The sequence below is a fragment of the Bombus vosnesenskii genome, unplaced genomic scaffold (assembly GCF_011952255.1).
Source record: "Bombus vosnesenskii isolate JDL3184/JDL3185 unplaced genomic scaffold, Bvos_JDL3184-5_v1.1 scf7180000013289, whole genome shotgun sequence".
Classification (NCBI taxonomy): Eukaryota; Metazoa; Arthropoda; class Insecta; order Hymenoptera; family Apidae; genus Bombus; species Bombus vosnesenskii.
Window position 1 is genome coordinate 539,165 of NW_022882942.1, and position 23,176 is coordinate 562,340.

General features: G+C 35.8%; 1 protein-coding gene across 5 annotated transcripts in view; it reads left to right on the forward strand.

Moving 5' to 3' along the window:
- Window positions 1-23,176, forward strand: part of LOC117232638 (doublesex- and mab-3-related transcription factor A2) — a 94,155-nt gene that overhangs the window by 63,495 nt on the left and 7,484 nt on the right. For 4 of the 5 annotated variants that reach the window (XM_033492147.1, XM_033492146.1, XM_033492145.1 and 1 more), the window contains one exon: window positions 10,157-10,427. In XM_033492147.1, coding sequence (XP_033348038.1) covers window positions 10,157-10,422 — 266 coding nt within the window. In that variant the 3' untranslated portion in view covers window positions 10,423-10,427. Of the gene's footprint in view, window positions 1-10,156; window positions 10,428-23,176 lie in introns of those variants that run through there. The other variant, XR_004493155.1, reaches the window with a different exon arrangement.

Genomic DNA, 23,176 nt, shown 5'->3' on the forward strand with positions numbered 1-23,176 from the left:
CGTAACAAACAGCGAATCGTTTGAATCGTTCGACTAGGAAAAGAAATCGTAGATTCTACGTAAAATTACGCGCGTAATTAAAATTGTCGATTGTTGATCTTATTATCTTGAAGAAAGGTCGTTGAGTTTATAAAAATTTTATTTACTTTTTGTACACAAGGGAAATGTTTTTATTGTCATGTACATGTGTTTATGTTTTCCAAAATATATGGAAAATCGATGGAAAAATAAATTTCCCTTAAAAACACCATAGGTAGTTAAGGAAATAATATTTCAAAGCGAAATCTTACATTTGTTGTTTTTTAGTTTAATGTACGGCATCCAGCTATCGAGAAATGAAATCGTATCAAATGAGATTGTAAATCAAGCTGTAACCCATTTCACAGCAGTTCGATTTCTCTTATTCGATCGAACAAGTTATTCAGAGACTGCTTAATAAATTTGACGATTAACACGTCGCTTATCATACACAAGATTTATGTTTTAACGTCCAACTCGATGATTAAATATCCGTTTACGAGGTATGTGCTACTTTTAATCTGACGGGAACCAAATAATGCTAGTACCGGTTGTTCGAAAAAAGTTCGTAACAAAGCTTCAAAAAGATTTACAAGCAATGTATCTCTCATGAAATTGGTATTTTATTAAACAACGTATATTTTTATCGTCCTTGTTGGTAACTTTTAACTATCTATTGAATATTTTCACAAGATCTTTTTTGAACAACTTTCGTCTTTTCTGAATCGATCGTTAGAAATAGAATTTTGCAGAACAATTTCAAACGATTCAATACGTTTAGGAAATTACATCGAACGTGAATTTTTACATTTCGTTGTAGCACGAAACATAAAAATTATCATTCATAATTGTGCTCTAATTGCGTTTATCTCGAGAAATGATACAAGAATTACTTTATTAAAAGTCTCCATCTATATGTTGAGACTTCTTCAAATAAATCATGTTTCTCGTACGTAGGTGAAAAGGCTTGATTTATTACAGAATTATACCGTAATTATCTTATTATAAATTTCCTGTGTTAATTATAAGAAAAAAATTAGAAGAAAAAAAAAATACAAAATCACTGAGGCATAAAATCTGGTTAGTCCTTGTATACCTATGTATATCGAACGAATCATTTAAATTTAAGCAATATTTAAACAAACATTTGTTATTAATTCTCCATAAAACGATGAAAAAGCTATTCGTTCGCTTATTCCGCAGTTGAAACTATCGAACAAACATTTTCAGAACATTCTTTTGAACGTTCGATTTCTAATTCGGCAAACAATCGCCGAACGATAAAAGATTGCTCGTTTACACCTGAATTTTTCTAAAGAAAGGAAAGAACGAGCATTCGCTCGCTTCATTTAAACGCATCTTTAGACGATTTCTCAATAAGCGGCACTAATTAATCGATATTGACGCTTCCTTATATATAGTTTCATATAGAGTGATCATCGGTGCATCTTCTTTTTTAGGCCGCGTACAACGTACGTGAAGGCCATAACGATACATGTTTTATCCATCTTCCGGCCGGGAACAATATACACGATGCGTTGAGAGATAATGATTCCTGCTACCGATACGCGCATACCTATTGATAATAATCTGTGCGTCCGCCGAATACTAATTAATTTTGGCTATTGTGCCACGTGTAAGTATTATATGTGTACATTGTGTTGCTTGCAATTAAAGATGAAGAACATTTGCTTTGCCGATTATTAGTTTATTTTAATTACCACCGACGAATGATTAATGAAGTGGATAAGCTGATCAACCTATTGGGGAAGTCTAGAGTTTTTATACTTGTAATGACTCCCACTGATGAAATTATTTTTTCTGTAGCCTTAAACTGCTACAATCTCCGATCGTTCGTATTCTTTTTTAATGAAACGTACGTTAATTAACCTAGTAAGTTTCATGTATATCCAATGTTTCTTTTTCCCCTGCCTCCCATTATGAATTTATATGCATAGGTTCAAATTAATGTTTTAAAATCCTTCAGAGTTAGTAACACTTTTATAAGCGTCAAACTTAGTATTCGTAAAATGGTAAAGACAATGAAATTGAAGTGTACGGTATTCCTTACGATATATCCTGTAGATGTAATCAGTGTCCTTCTACGATGGATTTAAATAAAACGATCGTAGAATTAAATTGGTATGTTACTAATCTCTAATTGCTATATGTATAGTTAGGTTACAGGTGACCAGAAGAGTGTGGATTAGATTCAAGATAAGTCATTTAATTTTAACTCCTTCTAATCGTGAAATTCAACTTGGGATCATTAGTTTAGCAATTATTTATTATCTATAACTCACATTTACAATTTACACATGTATTCTGCCGAAGATTCAAACTAGAACATTTAGAATCATTAAAAATTTGTTATCCCGAGGTATCCCGTTTTGACAAACTCTTTAGGTTCGAGAGCATTGATTTATATTACACATACAGTGGAATATATTGTTTCATAAATTAAAGATAACATAAATTATAAAGTTAAAATATTAAGTAGTTAGGGGAACTAGTGGGATGTTGTAAGAATTAGTAAAAAAACTGTTTTGCATATCGAACAATGTGAAATGTCTGTTCATAATTTACACTTGCGAGTGTTGCATTCAAATGGAAGAAAGGAAGGCATATCGAAAGCTTCTTATAAAAGCACCTTATATTGTCTTATATAAGACAATAACGTATTATGCTTTATTCTGACTTTTAAATGACATTAGCGATATTTGCACTGCGGAAATTTACGCGAATTCATATTTTTATAAATATATTCAAAACAATGGGACTTTGGTAGAAAATTGTCCGACCTACTGGACATTGTAAAGAGTGTTATACTTTCGATATTTTATATTTTGTACGTATCTTGCTCATTCTGTGCATTTTTTCGTCGCTAAATTTTTAATTTTTATTGTATTTAATTTAATAAAATTAATGTCGCATTTGGAACATATATCGTTGAATCTCTATGTGGTGAGAAATTTTTATACTCCTCTATAGAACGATACGATCTTTGATACTTTCCAGTGAATTTCACGTGACCACCATTAGCCCTTATGTTATTAAGAGTGACTGTAGTTAAGTATCATCGAATAATCGTTCTATACGAAAGATGACTATGTTTATACGTCGTTGAGCGTTCGCTGTGGTTGGAGAATGGTCATCGTTACCATCGAAATTTCTTCGTACAGTAATACAGTTTGGTTCTCTTTTGCTTTTCTTCATAAAAGATACGAGCTCGAGTGGTTGAGAATTCTTGTTCCGTAAATTGCGGAAAAAATAAGGTATGCGCGCTATCGTAAAATCAGTCTTCGAGGAAAGAAAAAAGAATCGAGATAAAATATAAAACCATCTTCTCCGAAATTAAAGCTGTTGGAGGCAAGAGCTTAGGTCGGAAAGGTGAATGTTGCCATATCGTTCAACGCTCCTTTCCTCCTTAAGAATTAATTTTAATTAACTTTAGTCGTAACAACTTGTAACATGGCAATAGCGTAAATTGTGAAAAGAAAATAAGAAAGCGAATGTAAGAGCAACAAGATAAAAAAGTAAGTTGTAAGAAGGAAGGAAAACCTTATGTTACGTGTTATTCATAAAATTGGAAATTCGCACACACGTATAATCGATTCGGAAATCGCAATGATCGACTTCAAAATTGGAAAATATGTACAGATGAGTAACGTTACAAGCATCACTTTTTAAAATTTACCTTGGAATCTCCTGTTATTTGTGTTATCGCCCTGCGATAAATAAACTTATGGAAGTAAATAGTTTATTTTTGGCAGAAAAGCAGAGATAATTAAATCACATAATTCTGAAGATTACAGTTAGGTCGAAGAGATTCCTCGATAACTTTGCCCAAGCCTTTGCTACTTTTCAAAAAATCAGTTTTTTATTATTTACTTTTTTAAGCATAAAGTATCGGTATATCTGAGACGTAATCGAGACATACGCCTTTTAACCATTTCAAAGATAGGTACAACGTTTATTTGCATAAAATATCTACTTCAAAAAACGATATCGTATATTCAGACAAAATATAACACTCGAATTTTACGAACGAATTACTACAAATATAGAATTTATGTTTGTCAAACAACATATTCGCTTCTAGAGTCACTTCGTCGAGTTCTTCATTTTCGTCATCGAAGATGATAAGTTTTGGGGTTTCCTTTTTCTCTTAATTTCAAGGAGACTTCACGATAGAAAAGGAGAGAAGCAAAAGAGGGGTAGTGACGAAACGAAGGAGAGAGGAAGTTTAAATGACCCAAAGGCATAAAATGGTAAACGGGCCTTTGCACGCCGGAGACATAACAGCAGGCGAGCCGATTTATATGCATTCTTTAGCTCGTGCACGCACTTTACGATATGTAAAACTAAGAGGGCCGGTATTGTGCGGCGTCGGTACCCTGTCGTAAAGTGGCCGTTTGAACCGCCTCAACTTTGAAAGACTTTCGAATAATATGACAAGTTTTCAGCCATTTCGTGCCGACTTCGGCTATTGTAACTTCGATGAACAAGCTGAAGGGATAGTTTCGTGTGATGCAACCGGTCACTGCTACCTCTATTTACAATTTTATTTGATTGTTTTAATGTTTTCATTGGCGCATAATCTATCATAATGAAATTACTATCATATATTTTAAGAATATTTTTAAAAAGAAGATATATATCTATGTGATAATGTGCAATAAATTTTCAATTTTTTTTTTCTTTTTAATGAAACTCAATCAAAATTGCAATCGTTATTCTTGATTATCCTGTTTTTTCTGTAACTAATGTAGTTCAAATAATCGAGGCTCTACTATACTACGATATAAAACAGATTACAAAGATGAGTAATTGAAATGGAAGTGTACGGTAAACTGCAATCTCGTAGAAAGATTGGAAAATTTATTTCTTTGAAATATTCGATCTCGTTTCATAAATTGAATATGAGTTAAGAGGTAGGACAAAAAGGCGCGTAATTTTCTCCTGCATTGCGATAAATCGCTCAACTCGGCTATTTATACAAATGGTTCAATAGTCGCGTGTAAAACATGTACGCGGTTGGATACACTGTGCGCGGAACAACTAATTAACCATTGAATCGTAAATGTTCGACGACGCCAATGACCGGTAGTTAATTCAGAGCTTTGAGACGTTTCACAGCTATACGATTACAAATAGTAACACTCGCTACGAATTTGTTTCTACACTCCGTGTCCAGCAGATGCTTCTAATAATATTAGCAGTAACATTATCAGGATCCTCTTGCAAAGTTAAAATAATATTATTTGCAAAGTTATACAGTTCATGAATCACAAATTATGAATAATACTATAGTGTTTCTTATAGAACAGTAACATGGTTATATACACAGTAACAAATAGACTGTGGATATTTATGGAAATTTATATTTTCAGAAATGTAATTAAAAAAGTGTAATTCACGCAGAAATTTGTTACGACAAGTTTTAAACTCGGTCATGTCGGTAATTAATGATTTATTAAAGTACGTTTTAACAATTAATCGATAATTTTTCAAGTGAAGCTTATTTGTCTGTATATATCCTCGTACTTATAAACGGGAGTTGTATGCTATATCTTCCAGTAAAAAATTAGAAATAAAGATAGAAATCAATGTTATATCTTGGAACTTGTCAATGTGACGCACTGGGCCACGTGACGATAACTAGTATAGCTACTTATAAACAATAACACAACCGTGGGCGAAGGGAAAGAAAAGAAAACCCGTCGTTTATCGATACATTATATTTAGAGTGGTGCTACTGTTCACGACGAATCGCACTTTAGTAACGCCACACGATTGTTAGTATTACCGGAAGTTATGGCAATTACTGCAAGCCGTTGCAAACGCGGGTGCAGCTGCGAATCCTATTTTCGAAAGCGCTCAGCGATATTTCTACTCTCTTTTTCGGCCGTGAAACAGTATGTTTCGCGTAGAACGTGACAACGGATATCCGTTACAAGGTCAGTGCTCATTCCCGAATTTTTGTAAGTTTGTAACATTAGAACTGAACGTAAAAGAACAGATTTGATAACATTTCTCATTTCCTACTGTTCGAATCTATATTTTTTTAAAGCTATTATAAATTCTATATTTCTGTGACGGGTTCGTTTCGGGTTTTTTCTCGATTTGATTTATTCAACAGAAGCTCCTTCTTTCTTCAGATCTTCTGTTACAATCGTATCAAACGACAAACGTTATAACAGCGACTCAGTTGAAATTATAAGTTGATCTTTTGTATGTTTTGGGAAAGATTGATTTGCTTAACAAATTTTTAACGAAAGAACACATTAAACGGAACGCAGGATGATTCTCTTACTAGAGTTTTCCCTTAAAAGGCGGTGTAACCGCTTACTATCCTCCTAATTACGCTTCACTGTATGTATAAATATGCGAAAACTGAAAATGACATGCTCACACGTCACTTGTGACGTTGCAATGTTCGATCAGCGCCTTTTCTCGTGTTCTCCAGCGAGCGAATCTTCCTATACATTGTATATGTTGCTGGTTATCGAACAATGTCTGGAAGCAAGTATCAGAAGAGGCGGGAGGTTGATAAGTATTAATAGTGTATGTCTGATACGTAATTAGAGAGCGCATGGTAGAATTACAATTCCTCCTGGTGACATTAAATCACCATCCTCGGACAACCGACCGATAATTTTTCATCGAGGACTAAATTATGAATTATCGTGGCTCGAGCACGTATCGAATCAAATGACGAACGATAAGAGGGCGACAGTCGCGACGCCAGGACGGAATTAACCAGCGACTGTGCATGCGAAGCCACGCTATTAAATATAATTTACGAATGGAGCAGCGTTTTTATGTACGGCTTTCGAACATGTCAGATTCATCTGGCCGACTGGAGCCTCGAAATAAATCATTCGATATTGAACGAAGCACCGATGCCTGGAAAAGAGAAGGAGAGTAAGGAAAGGCGAACCTTCGTCTGGAACACTCCTCCTCGACGAAATGCAATTTTCTCTCAAGTTATCGATGCTAATAGCATTACATTATTTAATGTAATGGCAAAAATTATCATGGTCAGAGATAGCACGTATTTTATATAATTACGATATCTACCGATGATAGTTCGATTCGCGGTTCCGCGTCAATGTTTATGGAAGCGTTAATAAAGTCGATGAAAATTATTTGTATTATTGAAACAATTGCTCAACGATTTTGTTCGATCGGACGGAAAAATGAGGATGAACGCGTATGAAACGGTTATTGTTTATTTTACAGAAATCTTCTGTAGTAATAAAGGACAGAGGAGTGGTCAGACGAAGAATTGTGTTAATGTTCATTAGGACGAAAAATTGTTTACAGTTTTAAAAACACGAATCTTTATCGCTATTTAGTGTATGGTACATACCTATGTCCTCTTATAGTTCTGAACTCTTTTTTTTTATCTGTATGTTTAAATACAGGGATTAATATTTAATTTTCACAAGCTTAAAATATTCTGAGCTTAATATAATAAGCTTATGTAAGATTTTCGAACGATGCAGACTACGTTTACACCTTGACAAGAATGTGCGTGTGTGCGCGCGCGCGTGTGTGTATTTATTCCAAATTAAGGCTAACATCACGCGAATGAGATGTGCGATGCGATTCAAGGTCTTTTTCGTCTCAGTGCACGCAATCTGCAGCTCAGCTTTCAACTTCTCGGTTACGTGGTTACAATCAATTCTTCCTCCCAAATGCAATCTTCTTTCTTTCTTTGAAGGGTGAATTGATCTTTTTTTTTTTTTTAATGGTTTCTCCAGTTTTTCCAAATAAGAGGTTCTTACTCATCTTTTTTTCTTGACCGTGTCGATTATCTAAAATATGACCGATAAAGTGAATATATTATTACTTCGTATCACTAATTCTACGTCTGATTGAAACGATTTATAAAAATGGAGGTTGAAATCTATTAAATTAATAATCAAAGTAATAACTTGCAGATAATTTTCAATTATGATCGCATTGCTGCACGCGTTCCCATTTTGACCTATAGTAACTGGTCAGTCATCGAAATCACGCCTTTTTCGAAATAATAATTACCAATTAAATTAAAACGAAATTATTTTAATATCGCGTTTGCACACATTGCAAGAGCAGGTTAGAATTACAATTTATTCTTGATTAATGATAATTGCATACAATCGGAAGAAAAATTCTTGCCAAATGGATATGTCAATGTTTCATAATCACAATGAGAATTCAATGGACGATACGAATTGATCAAATAGAAATTTTAAGCGCGGCGTTGGTCCTTAACGAGTTAAAATGAGAAAATCAACAAAAATTCATCTGCTAACGGATATTACGTAGACGCGTTTACCTTCTGTTATCGTTTTTTTACCCTGGAACGAGTCACAAAATACAATGAAACCGTCAACACGTTGTTGATTAACTCAGCGAAAGTTGGCAATGATATAAACAGAAATAGCGGGTAATTAAGTGGTAAAATGGTAGCACGAAATCGAGCAAGTAGCATTGTGGTCGTCATGTTTGTGCCATGGGGTGATAGGTTCTTTCACAGTTCCTCTGTGTACGTAGGCTGTTGTGAAAACCACGCCTCGAATATCGGCCATTTTGATGCATGAATGGGTGGATTCCTATTGGTTATAACCCGCTGGAATTCAGGGTGCACAGTTTTTAGAATCCCCTTTAGACCCTTTAGGGATGATCTCTCCTTGCCTAAGTTCTATTGTGTCGAGAACAGCTTGGATGGTGAAAGCGGTTCCCGCCTATTTCACACCGGTGTCTCACTCCGATCCATTTTGTCGGCAGACGTGTAAGAGACACGGCGTTGCTTTATTTGCCTATTAGATATTCACAGAATAAGATTGTCCAATCGTTCTTATTCGACTCAAGTCTTCTGCGATGCTCAGGAAAGACGGACACGAAGAAAGGAAGACGATGCTATTGGAGTTTTTTTATTTACATGTATTTCTCTGAATAATTGCTTATTTTTTAAATGGATTCTTATATCTTTACCAGTTTTATTATCTTTAAATGTTTATGTTTGTATGCAACACATACGTCGGATATGATACATGTACGTGTGCAACTTAATTATAAAAAATACGGAATTTATTGGTTACAAGTAATATAAAGCGCATTCTATATAATTTTGTGCCTCTCCAAATTTTACTGCATCCCTCTATAATTGGATAGCTTAGTTTTTCTTTTAGAGTAGTTTTTCCTTATCCTGATCAAATTTTCTTCTGGCCTTAATCTCTAATACGATGAAATGTGTAACGTAATACTTTTCTTTACACTGTAATTCGAAGTAAAGCAAAGAGAAGTTGCGTGCATCTCTGACGAGGTCAAACGAAAAGACGCGATCGGATTATTTCGTATAGTAGCGTTTGTTCGATAGTCGGTGGAGGAACAGTCCATGGTGTCAACGTCAACACTCTCGTTACGAGAAAGGTGTAGTTAGGAACAATTTTATTAAACAATTTCGATAGTATTTTACGGCTGCATTATAAAATATTACATTTTTGGTTGGTATTATGACTCGATTATAAAATTATACTTCGTCTTTGAAAAGATATAAGACATAAAAACGTAAGAATAATTTTTATAGAATTCTGTACGATGAAGAGATCTAACTACGAGCAAACTGAAACGATACACTTATTTAGCTTGTTATTTATTTGATTTATTAGAACGGAAAAAATAAAAAAATTAGGTACGAAGTTACATGAAAATAAAATAAAGTTATTGACTATTTTAAAAACAGTGAAAGCTTTTTGGAAATATTAGCAACCGATCGGTCTGCAACGATTATTTACCGTCGATCGAATATCATTCTTGTCGAATAAGCAAACATCAAGTCCGATATAATAAAATTAGGTATCTCATAAATTTCACTTAGCTTCAATCCTGCTACGGTTTTAAAATCGTTATGTCCTGGTTTCACTCTCGTTCCAACGAATAAAAGAACACTTGATATTTTAACAAAAGCTTTGCCATAAAATTGAAACGTAAAGTCGCAAGTAGTCAATAACGATCTTTTCGAAGTACGTTAGAAAATGACGATTACGTGGATAATGATTCGAAGGAAGTAGCAGGATTAGACAATTCTACGTAACGAGTACCGCGGGTATCCAATTTTTAATTCGTTTGTTCTCTTTAATAGCTAGCAACGAAATTCGAAATATGCACTTCTGGAAAGCAGTCAGGATGACCCAGCCTAGTCGATCGTTCCGTTGCACCGCAGCATGCACTGCGCCTACGGCACCTCCGACAGGACCGCCAACTTACGAGGGCCACGTGCCTTACATAGGGGTTGTACCACCTCCGAATCCTGTCCACTACAGACCGTTTTTGCGGCCTGAGAATGCTCATATACCGGGCACGAGAATACCATCGAGCCCGGATGGTCCTCCAGAACATTCAACGTAGCCTCGGTAAGTCTCCTTTAGCGTTCATCGTTATCAGTTATTGATATCAATAAGTATATATTTGAAGAGTTTCTAATTTGTGTTGAAATGTACTACGTTAGTACGATGTAGTGTAATCTGTTAGATTAAGAAAGAGATGTTTAGCAAATATGCAGAAATCTGAAAGAACGTAAAGTAAATCTTTTTAATTGCAAAGAAATACGATTAATCTTGCAAAATTCGTTTATTTGTAGAAAACGATCGTAATTTGAACCTACGTTTGCTATGTGCTTACTAAAAAAATCAGTTGTACTTGTAGAAATGAGATCAGTATGAAAATAGTTATGAAACAGCGACAAAATTGCGAAGAACGAAACTAGTACGAATTTCCGGCGGAAAGTTCGAGTGGGATAAGTTTTCGTTTTAGAATATAAAACGTTTTCTGTCTTCCTTCTACGTTCTGTTCCCTCCTTTCCTCTCACACCCTTATTTCGTCTAGATCGTTCGAAGCCGAAGTCGTAATCGCAAATCCGGCACACATAAAACTGATTCTAACCTATAAAATGCCCTTCCATTCGAGAGCGAGTCAGACCGCATCGCTTAGACCAGCGAAGTATTTCTCGGTTCCTTTATGTTTCCTTCTTCCGTTCCTTTCTCCTTCGTCTTCATTTTACGTTCACTGTCTATGGAAATTATTTCCTTGACAATTTCCACCATCGTCGTTGAAACTCGCGCATTTCTTCAACATTGTTTTATTACACCCTCTGAATTTAGACAAATTCTGTCGGATGTAGCGTAGAGTCCTGTGTATGCGCTAGATACGTATGCCACCATTAAACGTAGTACTTTATCGAAGATTTCATTAAAATGTGAACGTGTCTTCTATCAGGGTTCTGATGTGCGATTAGTTGAGAAGTTCTGTAATATTCTGGTTTCTTTCGTTAAATTTTCTATTGGCTCTAACAGTTTGAAATGACAACAACTACAGAGCATATACTCGTATTTCGAACTTACTTACTTTAATATATTCGACTGACTTTGTATCAGAGAAAAATCATAAACCTCTTCGTAACAGAAATAAAAGAAATTCATCAATATTATTTTTAAGTAGATATTTCCATAAGACAATCAAACTTGCTCCGCTAATTTAAGAGACAAAACCACTCGACGTCATTCGTTTCAGAACGAAATTACGTATTTTTTTCTTCAGAATTTGTTAAGGAAACTATATTTCTTTTTAATGGGAGGGTTTAGAGTCGCATTAACATCGTAGTCCTTTAACTCCTTTCCCAAACCAATGATACATATACACGCGGATATTTCGATACAATTTTTTGTTTAAACTCAATGAAATAGCGTCTCGTAATTGGATTTTATCGAAACCAGCAGCGAAGCGATCGCGAAGATAAGTTTCTACTGCGGAACGAAACGAGACCAAACTGCAAGGAAATGTGTATGTATACATATATGCACCGTTTATAGCGAGAAATTTTCGAACCGGGACGATGAATGCATCTGACCAATTTCATCAAAGCTGCCGCTCCAAGTGAACCTCTGCTAACGCGGCAACTTAAAGGTGCGGACTCAGTTTTAACGATGACAACACCATAAAGAATCAAATTTACGAGTACTTTTGACTACCATTCTTTGGGTGATCATCCCCACTTTACCAAGATTCTTAGTTAGTCCTTCTATTTCCTTAACCTTGGTGCATCTCGGAGGAATATTCGTGTTTCACGATGGGGTGGAAACGTGTCAGTTGTTGATGATTTTTCATGTACGTTATTGTTCTTATATGTACGCGTGTTACTTAAGTAATTATGCAGTAATTATGCAGTGATACTATGCAAGTGAAACGTAGAATCTGATATAAAAAGGTTTCGTTGGAAGATAAGAATATGCGTAAACATTGCTTGTAGTCGCTGTACTTATTTAAGCAATGGATGTTTTATTACAAACTACTAAACCACTAAAGTCTAACAAGTTAAATCGGCAATCTAACATGTTTCATATACACAGGTGGATACATCATTACATATATCTGTTATGTTACAGAAATGCGATCTACAGAATGCTTCAAAATTTTTAGTACTCGCGATAATTTACCATGATTTAGATCGTGTGATAGTAAAAGAAATCTAACAAGAAAGGTCAGGGTGATGTTGCGTCCGCCATAGGAACGGTGAATCATGTGCGTCAGACGAAAGTACCGTTGGACGGTGGCCAAATTTAAATCTTTAACACAGCTACTTCACTGAAAGATTTCGCGAACAGATACGACAGGTCAATCTTATCTCGTTTATACATAACATTGATGCTTTGTTTCAAAGAGGGAACAGAGTCAATAAATCCAGGACTATAAAGGATATATCCGGACTGGCATTTTTCTCCGCCAGGGATGATACAAAGGCAACGATCTGGGTATCGTAACTAAGAAACGAAAGCAGATTTCTTTTCGTGTTTCTGTTGATAATACCGAATTCAGAGCAACCTGTTATCTATTCTTCTATGGAAATTGTATTTATGAAGCAATTTGTTTGGGCTTATTAACATTTTGCGAATGCAAGAATAAGTTGTATGTAAATGTCATTGGATTCAGAACTTCTACCGAACGAATGTTTTGTGTTGTAAATGTATGTACCTACGGTACTGTGTCGATATGTTAGACCTTTATAAAGAAAGATAAAGATACTCGATATTATTTTAATTTTCTTGGCAACAAGAGTTTTTTTTTCGGGAAATCTTGTCAAACGATTTTTCAGTATTTTCATCTACTACCGTCTGCCATATTTCTTCTTTGGTATTTCAAAAAACATACTTACGTTCCCTTTTTTTCTCATCTAATTAAAAGCAAATACAACTACAAACAACCATAAACCATAAAGGACCACAAAGAAGATTATCCAAAGATTCACTTCTGCAAAATCCATTTTATGTTTGTGGAAATTTTGTGCTATCGTTATGAAATCATTACTGCAGTTATGGATACATGTATGCACATACGTGTAGACTGTATTTATGGGGAATTTAAAGATGCAAAAACGCATACAGTGCATGTAGACGATACATAGAAATATTTACAGCAAAGTATCGAGATGATACTTTGGTAGATGAAACAAATCTCCTGACTAAGAGAACGTACTCTTTTGTTATTATTAAAAAATATTTGAAAAAAGGAAGAAATTGATCGTTTCAAGGTCTCAAATCCTACGACAGGGTTGAATCATCGTTGTACCTTTTGTACACAGAACAGATCAATGAACAATATGTTCGTAACATACGTCCACAGGGACAATTCTTTTCATTGCTGATTCGAATCGTCCAAGGCGTTTACGAGCGGGCCAAAGACACGGGGACCGCGAACCCTGGCGTATCCTCGCGAGGATCGTGTTTGTTTCGTGATTCGCGAGACGATTTCGACTTTGCTAGTGTCTGTCACATAAACTCTGCTAGTTTACTGCAGCCGAAGTAAAATAAGTTGGAGTCAGGGGTGCGCCTCGCTTACGACTTCGCGGTGACGGATAGAGAGGAAAGAACGAGAGGACGGACAGAGGAAGCGAAGCAAGGGGAAAAGGAGAGGAAAAAATACCGCGAGTTGTAAAGCAAACCGCGTTTACGACCGTCGTTAAATTCGTTCTGAGAGACCTGTCCGATAACATTGACGCTGCCAGCTGCAGAAAACAGAAGTAACCCTCTCTGCCGCGATATGCTTGCAATTCTGATCGAATACCATGATCGATGAGCTTTTACTGCCTCTTTTTTAAGATTTTTATATGTGTATTTCTTCGTACGTATATTAAAGTATACACATTTTACGAATTGGATATTGTAATGCTGTTTTGAAAAATGAATACTGGGATAAGATAGCCATATAGATAGTGATATAACGCCAATGCTATGCAAACTTTATAAATATTTAAACGAATGCGAAATGAAAATTAGTCATTATCATTGTATCGTTAATATCTGGTTCGAAATGCACGCGTAATAGTTACGATATCTGAATTTTTGTAAGAATTGAAAACAGATGAAAGCTACACTTTTACAACAATTTCAGTAATAGGCGATTATAAATAATGTACAATAGTTAGTCAATTAATAACTGAAGGTTACAATTAATATATTTATCGTCATTAATTGCGATGTAACTTTTAAATTCGCTATTTATTTATTAAAATTCTCTTTCTCTCGTGAAATGAATATTTGAATCTTTCCTTAGATCTAACAAGCATCGAGTGCTTCTTACATTTCTAAACTCGACCAGTTAATAATTTCATGATGCTGAAAATTGTTTCGAAACCAACGAATTCGATAAATTTTCGATGAGAATGGAAACTAGTCAGCGGTATCCGAAAACAGTACGATAACATGGATCTCGGCGAAGGAAAACTTTATTGCTCACATAAATTCTCTCTTATAATTTAAATAAGCGTGCTCAAGATTTACAACTGGACGTGTAGAAAATATCCTGTAAACGCGTTAAAGGGTTATCGACGCGCGACGCTATAGCCGACGAAACGGCTTATATATTTTATCTGATATAAGTGTGCAACAATAAAGATCTAATCGTTGTGTGCACATTACAAGATAAAACCGCTGACTATGAGCGCATATCTTTTTTGTACACGTGTAGTAAAAACGCACAGATTTATACCCTGTTCATTGATGAATACCTTCGATGTTACAAAATATTCATTATGATCGTCGAGTGCCTTGGGATCGCTTTTTAATTTCATACACGACTATGCGTTAAATCTTTTTGTCTTTTGTTGGGTTGAGTCGCGTCAGAAGTGAAAATCTTTGCATCAAAGAATTGCAAAAGCATTAAATATCATGCTGCGAATGTTCGGTAAAGATCCGATAACTGACGAATAAGGACTGATAGCTGATGAGAAGAATATGACTTTTTGAAGATGTAAAAATAATTTGAACAGTTAACATTTTTCATGTTTGTCAATGACAGGCTTGTAAATGCTTCCACGATTATAAAAAATTTTAAGATGCTGGGATATGCGGAATACACGTACATGGCGTGTAAAAATATATTACGTATTCGAAGTAAAATATGCTCTATAACATTTAATATTAATGGTTAAAGCAAATCCCTACTAAGGCCGTATTTCATTACTTACATTTATAAAAATATTAAGTTAAATAAACATAGGATATAGGAACGATCTTCTTGTAACATCTTTCTTCCTGAAAAGCACAAAGAGCGATTAATGCCAGACGTCGCACGTTTATGAAATGTAGCTTTTTTTTCACGAAAATTTATTGCTGAAATTATGTTCCATGATATTTCTTCGGCTAAAAACATTAAACTTTCGAAATATTTCAACACTTTAACGAGCTATGAAAGGGGAAACTACTCGATTGTACAACTTGTAAGAAAAACAAAAATCCTGATTGCGTTCCTTGCCGTGGATTATTGAAATATAATTTATAGGTGCAATAAAAATTAGTTTCAACTTACACGTGTTGAATTACCTATATTCCTAAGAAGAAATGGAAATGATCGAGCCAGTTGTTCCGCGCTAGATAGTTGGTAGCGATGAAAGATTGATATTGTAAATCACTTGTAATTAATTATTATGTGTTATTATATTTTCTAAATTGTTGATTCTAAACTTTTCGTTATCTTATTATACTGTCAAAAGAAGATGAACCATTTCTTGGTCGTCATATCTGAAAGAGTTAGCTCCTTCATCAACTCAAAGGAACCCCGGCCGAACTAAAAATAGATTATTTAAATTCTGCAACAAATTAAGAGAAAGATCGGGACGGGTGTATAATAAAAAGCAAATTTGAAAATTGAATTCAACTCGTACAAAGTAATTAATGCGAGGATCGTGAGAGAAAGGGAAAGAAAGAAAGAAAGAAAAACGGAGATAAGCGTTGTGAGACCTTGACGGCGATCGTCGGCCCTATTCTCTACGAATGGAGGTGCAATTCCCAAGACAAAGCAATAATTAACAGCAGCTAAGTGCGTGAGCCGACGCCGGCTCTTCTTCATCCTCATCATCGTCGTGTCTTCCACGTACATGCGCCAAGAATCAGGGAGCGTTAAGCAATGTAACAGGCCCGACTCTGCTGGCAAAAGGAGTTTTACTACTTTCTAACCACAGTCGCGGGCTACAATTAAACCCCCATAAAACCTCGTCGTAACTTTTTTAAAAGCGACCGACCATTCTCTCGCGCGTATCCAAGCTCCCTTCGTTTGCTGGGCAAAAACCACGCTATATTGCATCCTTAATGAAGCCTCGAGACGTTATGGGTATCGACGTCTTCCGGTCAACCCAAAACCGCCATGCTGCAGCGTTGCGTTCGTTTGTCTTGGCCTTTCCTCCCCCGGTAAAGTCCTAATTTCACGAAAACCTTAAATTTTAGGAGCTTGGACTTTACAGCGAGTTCAAAACAGGAATATAAGATCGTGCTACTGTACTAGATTCGATGAGCGGAGCCAATAGGATTGAACATTCCAGCTATTTTCTAATGTAGCGTTGGCTTAAACCTTTCCATTTAAATAGATACTTGACAGAAAGTCTTGATAAATAACCCCCTTGCGATTCTGCTAAATAGAATCGAATCTCGATAATCGAACTTTTATCACGTCATAAACCTTTGAAAGGCTACAATTTTATTCATTTCGTCCCACTCCGCTCTGAAAACTTGTACAAGTAATACAAACTCACTCTATCTCGAATTATTTTCCACGTATTTAGGTTACTGTTACTTTACCTTCATAAATCGAATTAGAAGAAGTTCGATCGCTGCAAGTCAAAGTCACTGCCGCTTCACTCGCATCAGCATCCTTGGTGTCCTTAGAAAATAAATAATTGACCTGTAATGATTGCATATGTCTTTCTTTAAGTTTGAACAATGCGTAAAATATTGATCTTTGTATTTGACAAAATTTCCGTAACTCGAACATTTTACTTCTTCCCTCGAGATTCGAGTTATCGAGGTTCGGCTATTCCAGGACATATTCACAGTAAGAAACGCAACAAAACATTCCGTGAAGCATATTTTTTTCGAAACAAAACCTGTCTTCTTATCCGCGGCTAGGAGCCTGGTGCTAAACGTTCGATCGCTTCGTACGATTTTCATCATGCGGTCATTCGCAGCGGGAATCGTTCGATCGCCACGTGATTCGTCGACACATTGCACGGTTAAATGAACGTAGATAAGAAATGAATCGCGGGATGTAGAGCCACGAGACGCTCGCCACGAAATTAGCCTCCGCAAGAGAGGACGCGAAGAAGAAGAGAAGAGGAACTGTTCTTTAAGACTCTGGCTAAGCAGGCTGTGGAGAACCTCGAAACCGGCCAATTTCTCGAGATCTTGAAGCAGACAGCGTGCACGCAGTGGCTCGACGTGGGAGCTGGCGGTGGGCGGGCAGGGGACGTGTAAAAAGGCGAAGAAGAAGGTTAAAGAAGGAACCTGACAAGCAGCCGTGCGGGGCTTTAGCGGGGACTGACGTTTACGGCCCGGAGCGGTCGACCTAACGTCAGTAAAACTTAAGAAGAAATACAAGCGAAGTCCGCATCGACAGTTAAAGTCATACGCGCGAAAATACAACCGGGCTTCTATGAAATACGACGTCTGTTGAGCGCCTACCTTTGGCCAGCAACAGTCAACCGAGGTCCACCCAGGATACGCGTCTCGTTAATGAAAAGAACACCGCCTCCTACCGATCCTCTCATGGACGATAATCGAGTTCTATGACCTAACGAAATCGAATGGCCACCCGCGATCAAGAGATCGTTACAACTTTCGTTGTCAACGAGAGGAAATTCTGTGCTCGGTTTTTGAAGTCAGGGACCGTGAGGAGAACGCAAGAACTGTGATCGCGTCTGGACGTCAAGGGAAACGTAAAACCAAAGGGTATTCGAGCGAAGCGAATAGTTGATCGATTCCTCGAGGCCACCTCTTTACTTCGTTGTTAGGATTTCGAAGGAGACCTTGTAGAAAATTGGACGCGCCTGTGGCTCTTCCAAGAGGCTGAGGAATGCCATAGATAGGAATAAATTGGTATTGGTCGATCTTTTATCGGTTTTTGTTAGCGTATTGTCATTTTCACAAAATCATCCGAAAGAATATTTTTTGAATGCTCGCAATTATGGGAAAGAATTTTTTAGTCTGTATAACCTATATTCGCTTACCTGTCAAAGCTTAAAAATGCTTAAACAAGCAATAATGTTCGAAACAAGATACATATGTATATAGAATTTCAATGTTCTTAACGAGTAATCGTTCATTCCGCCATAAAGATATCGGACAGGAAACATGACCGAGCATTTGTTGCGAATTAAGAGGTTGGCGTTTTAAATGTGCTTTTTAGAATTAAATAAGCATGATCAAGAAGGCGATACATAATAAGAGCACGTAAGTAGAAATAGTAAAAGGCAAATCGAAATGATAGATCTCGCTGTTTCACAATAACTCTTATTCTACAAATAAGAGTAAAATGAGAATTTCATTTGATCATGATAATTACAAACGTATGCATCCTCGTTACAAATGTGCGAATACGTACATGTAATATATCGCATCTCCAGATAACACGCATTATTTATTACTAGATTGAGAATCTTTATGAAAATTCATATTATTACGAACGTAACTAGACCAATAATAACCTAGTAATAAAGTAATAACCTAAATAGAGGTTTGCTTTCTTTTTGTAAATATTATTATAGACATTTCGTATAGTTTTGAAACTTGCATGTATCCTATGCACATTTGCATCTTTACATTTGCCATAAACGAGTAAATATCCGAGTAGTATATTTATTAGAAAAAGAAGCTAAGAACGTCACGAAGAAGGTTGAATTTGTGGCCGAAGTGACCGACGATTCGCTAGGATAGGTATTATTTGAAGCATTCGTGCTGATTTTATGGTCTTCCTGCCCCTTATGGAGGACGCGAACGGGGTAGAAGTGAGAATTCGCGAAGCACTTACCAGCAGACGATAAACTTCCAGCCACCGACTCCACAACCGCCGTAGCCGTTTCCATTTTAGCTACGTGCCTGGATGTGTCTTCTTCTCCTTAGATCTCCTTTACGACCAGCCTCCTCTGGTCCTGAAATCTGCCTAGATCAATCGTCGGATGAAAGTCTTTGTCCAGGAACCATTCAACCGTTCGGTACGTTCACAGCTTACGGACCATCGTGATTATTCCTTTTCATTTCTCAGTTAAACTCCTTTTAAAACTATGTCGTACGTTGACACACGGCACATAACACCCGAAAGCAATTTATTTTTATGCGACTTTTAGTGTTGCCATGGAGATAGGAAATCCCTCGTGATGGTGTATGTCTAATTACATACTCATACACTGCAGTGTTATTGCGACCGGTTGATTCCAGTGGAAAATGCAGACGCGATTCTTGTCTCTTCTTTAATTACTCGCTATCAGAGGACAGGCCACCGGTGATTGGATTAAGCATCCGCTACTGAATTATCGAAACAAAATGTAAAAGGCGAAGTAACTGCGAGTTGAATCCTTTTTTCTAACTAGTGAAAGGCAAGATCGTGACATGGTGGATGCTGCAAATAACATGAATATAACTTGATGATTTAGCATAGATAGGGTGTTCATATGGTTATAATGGTATTATGATGGTGGAAGTGGTGGTTGGCTGAGTAATACTTTGCTAAGAGTTTCTTGACTTCTCTGTGATTCAACTCGAATGACTTTTCGTGTCAATTACGAGAAGGACTTTCAATGCTTTGAGGAAATCTTTAACGTAAAATTGAAACGAGAGATCGTGCTTATTAACAACGATTCTTTCATATTTTCAACCTTGATGGAACAATATGTTTTGAAATGAGATCTGGCAAAATGAGTAGGTAGTTACAGTTTACAATATTACCGAGACCTTTAAGGATATGAGATACCATTATGAATGGAACTATATGATCCATCAAAAAAAATTGTGATTAGGTTGTACGTCTTCAAAAGCGAATCTACTATAGTTTGTACTATTATATTATAGTGTCCGTTGCTAGAAGAAAAATCCGTCTGAAAAGGGTTACTCGAGAAACTTTTTAATAATAAAAAAGTGAAAAAATTCGGTGGAGAGTAATCCACAGAACATAGTGAACCAAATATACAATTATTTAAATAATTTGTGTGGTAAAAAGAAAAACATGCTTCGTCAATTTGCAGGTTATTGTGCTCTCATGGTGTCATTAGCACTAGAACTCCGGATGCAGATATTTTGACTGCTGTTACTTTTCTCTGCGCTCAATATTTTGGTCCTCAGTCTCAAAACTTTGATGCCTAACGAGTTTCTCACATTTTTGCTGAAACATAACGCATATCAAATTCTATTTTTATTTTTTAAGTTTCATCTTTCATCTAAGTAGTTCTAACTTGCGTTTTAATATTAAAAAAAAAAAAAAAAAGAATCAAGTCAAGTTGAATTTGATGTAATGTCTTTACCTTATTTATATATCTCCTTGTCACTGTATGTTAAATTGTTGTTAAATACTCTGCTATAATTTCTTAAAATTTTGCTAATATTAAAATGAGATGTGGCGTATCCGAGATATCGCATTGGGTAAGAAAATTAGGAGTACAGTTATAAATCAAAGTTTTATGAGGCACTCCATGGCCAGTTGGGAGAAGAAGGCCACTCTACAAATGAATGGAACATGAACTGTGAAGCGAGATATAATCGCAGGTATCTCGGTTTCTCTGCCACTCTTTCAATAGTTCTGTCTTCTTCCGATCATTTTTCGATGTTCTCGTGGCTTAACTGTTTCATCTTAACCCGCAAACATCGATGGAGCTTTTATGACTTTGTAATTACGAGCAGGGTCTGAAGTTAAAATACCATAACTGAGAAGAACCCTTTCTTTTCTTTCTTTAAATCGATGCCAAGATTATTCGTCTCTCTTGCGGATCTATCATTTACTCGTTTAATTGAGAGATCTTCTTCCGCTCGATAAATCGGTTAATCCAACGATAGTCAAGTACGCCAGGGAAACGGAAATTATTCAATATTTATGGTATTACCAATGATGATATCATGAAACTGTAATTAGATAGGATTCTGTACCTTTTTGCTTATTTATTCATAGAAACCAAGATAAAGATATCTACGTATTAGGATTTTTTAAATAATTTCGATAATGGCAATGCTTTCACGTGATTTTCTCTTTGACGGTAACCAAAGAATATGTTTGGTAATTAAAGGTTTAAGATGAAACCGATATTCAAAGAACGAAGATTAGTCGTAATAATGGAAATTAATCTCAACGAATAAACAATTTTTTAATTAGCTAATTAATCTTTGTTAGAACAGATTTATATCAATGGAATGTAAATTAGCATACGTAAAAAAATCATATTTTTGTGTTTGTTAGACAATTAAACGTAGAAATTAATCTATAACATATTCAATTCTATCTCTGAAATTCTAGAAACTATTTTGATAATTGTACATATTTATATCGCATAATCCGTACATAAGATTTGAATTTTATTTAAAAAGACATCGAATTAATTTACACGTCTAATACATTCACCGCACATCTCGCGCTCCGTTTTAGCGCTCAGACTTGTCCCGTGGCTTTACGATTCGTTTTCATGACTTTTCAGTGCAATGAGATAGCGAAACCCTTCTTCCGTTTCATCTTTCCTCTCTTTTCTCCTCTTCACAGCTGCGAAACGCTAGAGATACTATAGTTGATTTTCTTTTATGACTTTTTCAGTTTTACTCTTTCTTTCTTTCTTTCCTTTCTGTTTTACCCCCCTTCCCTCCTTTTTCCTCCTTTCTCTCTCTCTCTCCCTCTCTCCCCCTCTCTTCCACTCCCCATATTTTTGAAGCAGTTTTATTAAGGCACGCGTTCCGCGGAGAAAGACACGGGCAATGGGCTATATAATTTCTTTTTCTTTAACGACGTGTCGTTGGAGGCGTTGTTTAAAAAGAACGACACAGTGTTTAATACTAACGAGACAGTGTCGTATTTCTTCGTTGATGAACATAGAAAGACAAGGAGTACGTGTGTAAATGTTTCTGTTGATTGATGTTTGTAAAGAAGTTAAACATCGAGGATTCATTAAAAGGGAGAAAGAGTCATTTTCTTTAGTGACGTTGCTTGATGACGCATATAGTCGGAGATATTTCAAAACGAACTGGTCTAATTAAATTATTTATAAATTTAAATTGTATTTCTATTAAAATCATATATCACTCGGTTAAATTATAAATTCTAATCTATAATGTCGTAGAAAATTGAAATTAAATTATATTGGAAAGTCAAAGTAGCATTAATTCCACTAATTTTAACGTGGAAATTTATAATAAAGAAGAAAAGAAAGTCAAATGCAAACACGCACATGTATAAAATATTAGACATTGTTACGTTTAAAACAGATACCAATAAAACAAGAAACGTGACTTGAAAGAAATTGTAACTGAATGGTGCACATTACATAGACCAGGTTACTAAATATATTTCTAAACCTCAGGTACCATTCACAATCTTCGCGTTCCAGATTGAAAACAAAGCTCAAAATTGATGATTGTACTTTCTACATATCCTGTCGCGAAATAATGCATAACTAAGGTGTGAAATAATTCTATGCGACGATCATTCAAATTTTATTCAACGATAATGATGCTTGACATCACCGATCGTTAGTTCTTAATCAAAATTTAATTCGAACGTTGACTCTGTGCGATTATAAGATATACTTGTATATCATTTTTATAAATTATTATGAAAAGAAAGATTTTCGGAAATTATAGTACCACTTCATAAA